This window comes from Antrostomus carolinensis, unplaced genomic scaffold (assembly GCF_000700745.2).
Source record: "Antrostomus carolinensis isolate BGI_N321 unplaced genomic scaffold, ASM70074v2 scaffold24403, whole genome shotgun sequence".
Taxonomy (NCBI): Eukaryota; Metazoa; Chordata; class Aves; order Caprimulgiformes; family Caprimulgidae; genus Antrostomus; species Antrostomus carolinensis.
This window is the reverse complement of record NW_010303535.1, coordinates 13,350-20,868: the sequence shown is the minus strand read 5'-3', so window position 1 is coordinate 20,868 and position 7,519 is coordinate 13,350. Positions and strand designations below refer to the sequence as shown.

General features: G+C 37.3%; 1 protein-coding gene across 1 annotated transcript in view; it reads left to right on the top strand.

Moving 5' to 3' along the window:
• Positions 1 to 4,260: 4,260 nt before the first annotated feature.
• Positions 4,261 to 7,519, top strand: part of FBXO25 (F-box protein 25) — a gene marked incomplete at both ends in the record, with an annotated part of 14,362 nt that continues 11,103 nt past the window's right edge. Inside the window, 2 exons of the mRNA XM_010164138.1 lie at positions 4,261 to 4,385; positions 5,682 to 5,731. Coding sequence (XP_010162440.1) covers positions 4,261 to 4,385; positions 5,682 to 5,731 — 175 coding nt within the window. The remainder of the gene's footprint in view (positions 4,386 to 5,681; positions 5,732 to 7,519) is intronic.

Below are 7,519 nucleotides of genomic sequence, written 5' to 3'. Positions count from 1 at the left end.
AAGGTCCCTTCCAACCCAAACCATTCTATGACTTTATTTGTACCCTTACCTTAGATATTGACAATAATGAGATTTTGCTCCACCACTACCTCTTAGCACTGAACAAGCTCAGTTCTCTTACCCTCATGAATCATGTTCTCTAGTACCTAAGGACCTTGGTAATTCCCCACTGGACTTGTTCCAGTATGTCACTGATTTTATTGTATTGGGGAGCCCCAAACCAGACACAGTACTCCAGATGCAGTTTCTCCTGCCAAATAAAGGGGGATGGTTGCTTCTTTCAGTCTGCAGGGTACAGTCACGCTCAGCCCAGGGTGTGGTTGGCTTTATCCAGCAGAAGGGCACACTGCTGACCTGTGTTCAGCTGGGGCCCCCTCTCTGCAAAGCTGCTTCCTATCCCGTCTGTACCCAGCACATACCCAGGCAGGGGCTCTGCTATCCACATGCAGGGCTTCGTGTGGGAGTACAGCAGTGTATTGTGTCTTACTGACTGATGCTTTGTAACATCTTAAGCTATTTGGAAACAATTATCTGTGTATCCTGAATAGGCAGCTCAGCTTAGGATACCTGTTAGCATCATGTTGAACGGAGTAAGAATGATGCTTGATAAAATGCTTCCTTCCTTGTGGAAGAAGCATATGGTAAACAATACGTAAGTATTTAGTTGTCTCTTTTTAAACTGCCCTATGAATAGGGATTATGCTGTATGCCAGCCTGGCTATCCTAACAGGGTTTTATTTATGTTCACCTGTTAAATTAATTTAACTTTTTTCACCAAAATATTCTGTAGAAATCTATGCTGAAGGTAGTACTTGAGTTTTCTATTCCAGGGAGCAGTTAGGGCAATTTTCCTTTAAAAGAAATAAATTCAAGTTATGTAGTTGACTGAAATCCTCTTTACTATTGCTTACATTCTCTTCTGTGAGAAAAAGTATGGCTAGAGTTACTTGCCAAATTTTGTCTTTTATCAATTACAAATACTTTCTCTTCAGAAATTAGAAAGATTTACTCACAAACAGATTCAGAAATAAACCTTTGAGACATGTAACTTACATAAATTGAAGAATAATACATTTTTATTAAAACAGAACTTTTTACCTTATTCAATTAATTATCCAGTGCCTTGGTGAATCCAGTTGATGAGTTAGTCAGAAACAGCGGACCGGATGATAATCATGCTTGAACAAACATAATTACTTGTGCAGGAACAATTTAAGTGATTTGGAATAATGCTTGAAGAGTTGCAATTTAAATTAGTTCCATTTATGGAAACTGAGATGGAAAAAAAATGAGACCCTTGGTTCTGTAGCTCCTGCTGATTTGGATAATTAGTATTATTATATAAGTGAAGTGTGTCTTGTATTCAAGGTATGCAGGAGCTGGAAATGCGGTTGAGGCAGTGCTCACTCAAGCTCTGGGGGCTGAATGCTGCCCATGACTACCAGCAATTTGCACCTGTACGTTCTAGCAGGGAGACACATTCCCAGTGCTGTGGCACGGTGTCCTTGAAGCTCAGTGGGGGAGAGAACAACACTGCCTTACAGAATTGTATGTAAATGCCTTTCAGTAGCCTGCAACTAAGGAGTAAAGCTGCCTTATACTTTCGTTTTGAGGTAATCGGACTAATAAGATTTTCATGATGGTGATATTCCTTTTTTGTGTGTTAGGCTCCTATGAACTACTTGGGCTGGCAGGGTAGTCACTGGAGTCCACAGGGTGGTCACTGGAGTCCACAGTGTCTCTTGTCTAATTCCGTAAGTGAGATACGGTGTTCATGAAACTGTTTCTGGCACGAGGTGGAAGTCCTTGGATTTGAATCTAGTCTTAGATAACTTTGGCATAACATTATTTAATGCAGGCACTTAACCTCAGGATTTTCCATGCATGGTCAAGCTGTAAATGGCTTTCAGTCTCTTCTAAAACATGTTAGTGTGTCTCTGTAGGTGATTGCATGATGTGAGGGCATTCCTTCCTCCATGAGAAGAGGAGCAGGGGGATGAGGAAGAGTAGTTGGAGTTCAGATAGCCCTGTCAAGTTTTCCAGCATTTTAAGCATCATACCCATTTTAAGAGGTTATTTAAATACTGTTATGAAGTTACATTTTTTAGGAAGCTGAAATTCTTGCATGCTTTATGTAGAGTATTGTAGCTCTAAGGACAGCAGGTACTTTGCTTTTAGAAGCTTTAGAATATTTTTTTTTATGAAGTGCATCATCAAGACAAGAAAGTAAGAATAGCTTTAAAGCATTTCAGGCATGTTACTGGTCCAAATTGCTTTCTAGGGACATTTCCTCTCCAGGAACAAAAGAAGGAATCATGCCAGATTAACCTTCCTCTTCTAAAGCAAACCTTTGGGAATGCTGCCTCCTCTCCTCTTCCAATTGCATGGGGTCAATGGGAATGAGCTCGTTTCTGTTCTGCCTGAATTATATTGCAGAGTATCAGGCCATATCTCTCTGATCTTGTATGTTGTTAGGATGTTAGAGCTTTGGGCTCTGCTGCTGATTCTATAGCAGCTTTTCTGATTCTGCAGTACCTTCTTGTATGTTGTCACAATGCAGTCAGTATGCTAAAACATAATTAAATTAATTATTTTAATGAGCTTAAAGTTTTCCTTTATGATAGCTTTGGAAAAAAAACCCTGATGGATTGGAATGTCGTGTAATGGAAGGAACTTGTTGGTGTTGATGTTCTGCTTTTGTCGGTTGCCAGTTCCTTTCTTCCAAACTCTTCTGCTGTTTGACCAGATATGATATTTGGCAATGTTGCATAGAATATTGAAGTTGTTGAGTCTTTGTGTTCTGCTTTAAAAATGGTAAGACATGAAAACGGATTCTTGCCTTGGATCAATCTCTATCTGAGTGCAGAGGCATGTTAGGGTTTTTTAGGATTTAAACCTAAGATGAAAACAACTTTCTACTTCTGAGTCTTCAACTTGTGTATCGTTGAGCTGAGCTACCATTTACTGATCAGAGCAATTAAAAAACCAAAACTTTTTTACAGTGTTGTTTAGTCAACCTCCTTAACAGATAGTTCAAGCCTGAAAATTTAAACTGTATAAGCTAGTAGCAATAAACTATTATTAGTTTTATTTTTGCAACTTAATGCCCAAGCACAGGTTATTTTTTAATAAACTGATGTCCTTCAGTCTTAGTTTTCAGCTGTTGCTGGTGCAATTTGAAATTCAAACTGACATTGATAGATTCATCTGGCAAATTCAGATTAAAAAATAGTAACAAATGGGAAGGGTGTTGTATACAACTTTCTTGTCAAAGAATAATGGAGAAATAAAATAGTCCTACAGTTAAGCTTTAGTATCACATATCCTTAGTTAGTCTGCTTATCTGTGCCAGACTGGCCTTCATATGAAGTATCTTCCTTCTCTGTGCTAGAAAAATGAACACCCATTCTTATCTGTATTGGTGTTCTTTAAAGTTATATGCAAAAATGGAAAGCAGAAGCTTATGAAGCTGTGTAGACTTCATGTGGCACAGACAATTTTTTAATGTATATGAATTTTAGAAGGTTAATTTATCCAACCAAACCTTTTTAGTGAGTTCTTTATCTATATATATCTGTACTCACACTATCCATATACATGCTATATATAAATATAATTATTCAGTATAGTCTTCAGTGTTAGGTTAAATAATTAACTGTCAGAAGTGACATAGGTATAGTTGATTCTCTCTGAGAGAGGCAGGGTAGACCACATGGTTCTTGATGACCTACAAATCCTTGGTAAAACAGTATTGTGACACCTAAATTCTGTACAGTGCTGTGATTCAGGTGCTTATTAAAAGACTTCCTTTGCCTGAAAGTTGACAGTTGAGAGATGTCTTTGCTGGCTTTCTGCCTCTGTGAGGTTGTGTGGTAATTCTGCACTGACTTTTGCCTGTGTGCACAGTCTTTCAAGGCTTACTGCATTTCAGATAATTAATTTTTGCAGACAAGAGCTTTGCAGACATCCAGATGTCCAGCTAGTGCTGTCTCCTCAGTAGTCCTTCCTAAATGTCAGTAGTGACTTACAAGGTACCTATTAGGAAGATACTTTTGTGTATTTAATCACTTTGACTCAAAATTCAGCCACACTGGGAAGAAAAGAGCAAGACAGCTTCTCAAGATGTGTGTTGCTATAGACCATCAGGCAGAGGAACATCGTTAAAAATATGATTTGGGTTTTTTACAGCTGGCAGACTATAATGCAGAGAATTATAAACTATATGCATCTTAAATATTTAATCACTGCTGTTCTAATTAGATGTGTTTATTTCAGCATCTTAACTGGTGATGATGAAGATGAAGAAATATACACTACTGAAGATTGTGAGTTTGCTGCCAAGAAAAGGAAGAAAGATCATTTTAGGATTAACACAGATTCACAGTGTAAGGCTGTTTCTTTGTACTTATTTTAGAAGACTCTTGTAGGTTCAGCAACATTTTATAATAGCCATGCATTTATATTAATCTATAGGGTAGCCACATGAGTTATGTTTACTTATGTATTGGCCACAAATTTTGGTGTCAGAAGTGATACATCTTGATTGAACTGTGGCATTGATCATCTGCTGTGTGATTTTTCACATATTCACATATCCAAAGGTAATTCATTTAAGAATAGTAATTCCTGAATAATAAATGTCTTCTGATTCTAATCACTGTTTTGTTTTCTGAACTAGTTTTAGATTAAATTCTTCTGGATGCTTATGGAAGCTTCTGCTAACCAAAGCAGCTGTTTTATTTTTGCTTAATTCAAATTCTGGTTAGTGTTACAATGCAAAAATCAGTTTGTAAATAAATATATTTTGCATAATACCTATAGCTCTTGGTAAAGACTTCCAGTATTGAATTTCTTTACAATAGTATCTTAAAAAAAAAAAAAGAAAATATCAAGCCATTTTTGTCAATTCTCATTTTTAAAAGATCTGTAGTTCAAACTGCAAATATGTGTATAACATCAAGTAAACTTCCTGAAGTAGAGGATAGGGTAGAGTAGGTAAAAAAAGGTAAGTTGATAAGCAACTCTTTGGCATTTCTAATGCTTTGATATTGAAATGATCAGAAATGGTCTTGCAAAAAGCTTCAGCTTCCCAAGATTTGTCTGGGCATAAAGTATTTCAAAATATCCAAGTGGCTATATGTAAGAGCATGCTTTCATTTGACAACGTACCAGATCTCTGAAAACTGAAGGCCTGTCTAGTTGCCTTTAGTCTTGTATAGTTGACTAGTTGCAACTAGTGCAACTAGTTGAACCAGGTGGATGAAGAGCAGGCACTGTTAGAGAAGAAAATAATTACAGGGGTGGAATGTTCAGAACAAAAGGTTGCTCATTTCTGTACTTTCCTGTGTTACGTGCTAAGGAGCCTGTTGGATTAAAAAAGGATCAGCAGGTTTTGTAGGAGAAATTGACTGTTGTTGGTACACAGTTAACAAAAGTTGTGCTACTTCTGCCAATTGTGTGCTAACTCTTGTGTTTGCTTTATATAATTATTTAACTTTTTAAAGTACATAACCTGAAAATCTGTAGTCATCCTTTTCAGCCTTTATAATCTTCCTTCATTAAAACTGTTCTCCTATCTTGTGGAGCATTTTATTGAGGATGATCTGTTTTCTTCAGTTTCTTTCTAGAAGGCCTTACCTACAGTGGAAGCCTAAAAATGCTTATTTTGATTTTTATTTTAGGTTTTTATCGTGAAAAGTGGATTTATGTTCATAAAGAGAGCACCAGGGAAGTAAGTCCTGCATACTGTGGGTCAATTCATACAATCTTTTTGCTTCTTAATTGACAAATAGTATATTAAAAGAAAAAGCATTTGTGATGTATTGTCTCAGGGGTTCTATTCAACTCTCTCTTCCTTGGCAACATAGTACACCTGCACATGGTGAGGCAAAGCCAGCTAGCAAAGTGACTTTTACATGGGTCATTGTGGCAGAGATATGGGAATTTGCAAGGATGGACATAATAGTTCTCCACTACTTCTCGTCTGTCTCTGTTTGTATTGTGTGTCTTTGAACTAAAATGAAAAGTATTTGCAAAACCAGAGTAATGTGTCCAAAGAAGGTGTCTGCAGGCAGCTACCTGATAGTCTGGAATCTTGATGTAAATTTGAATATAAGTAAGTAAAACTTCACTTTCCAACTTAGCAAAGAGGTCCTTTGTATTCTCCAAAATCCAGGTGCTTTCAGTTTGGGATACAGACTGTATCATACAACTGTAAAAGGAACATGAAAGATCTTGAAATGACCTCCTGGAAAGCCAAGAGTTAAAATACCTCCATTGTATGTAGAGATAAACTATCTTGGAAGTTTGAGTTTCATTCCTGTGTTGATTCGTATTGTTATCTAGTATCATCCACCAGATGCCAGCCAGGAGAGAGGGAGGGGAGTGTGATGACCCCTAGCCATGCAGGCAGAAGTTGGCTTTGCATTTTGGAGCTGATAGAGATCATAAAGAGCAATGTACTCGGGAAGAGGATGATGTTGTGGAAAGAGCTTACAGAGAGGAGATGCTGGAAGACTTCACCTTGCAGGCTAGTGACCCAGAGGGCTGCCCTTCTACATCTCAAGGGTACTTCAAAGCATTTCACCAAATTCATAGCCCTCTTTCCCGGTTTTATCTTCCTCTGATAGATGTAGTTACATCATATTACTTACATTGGTCTGCAGAAGTCTCAAGCATCTTCTTTCCTTTTGTGCTGTCTTAAATTTATGGTAAGAAGGAAGGGGGGATGACAGACTTTCACCAGTTATTATGGTGTTTTGCATGATAAGGCTGTTAAGCTGAGTTTTCAAACTGCATTCACACCAAAACATAAATTGTCCAAAATTGCTCATTGTTATCCTTTATAACTTGTATGTTGCGATTTTTTTCCCCCCTCCTGCCCATACTTGTGCAGAAATTGGTGTCTTGGTCATGTGTGGTCATTTGCTTGGGATCCTTATCCATTCAGAGAGCATACAAAGTATTTTGGTGTACCAGTTAGCTTATTCTCATCACTGCTTTTGTCTTCTAGTAATTGACCACTTAGTTTTCCTGCCTTTTTTATTAAAAAAAAAATACAACAATACAAGGATTATTAGAATTAACCACTAATCTTTTTCAAGTAATTCCATGTATAAATTCAAAAGCTTAAAGTAAAAGGTTGAGTTAAGTAGCAGAATTAAAAAGTAGCAAGGAATAAGCATACTTGAACCAAAAAATACAGAGCAACAGTTTAAGCTAATCTAAAACATAATTTACAGAGGCTCTACTTTTCCTTACAAGTTGTAATTGTATTTGATTTCAAAATGGCTAAGCCTTGCAACTAGGAAACACTTTTCCAAATTGGATACTGAATTTTAGGGCAAAATGATAAGAAGCATGCAAAACTTGGGGAAGGAGTTTTCATAAGGGCAGTTAATGACAAAACAAGGGGAAATGGGTTTAAACTGAAAGAGGGCAGGTTTAGATTAGATATTAGGAAGAAGTTCTTCACTGTGAGGGTGGTCAGACACTGGAACAGGTTGCCCAAGGAAGTTGT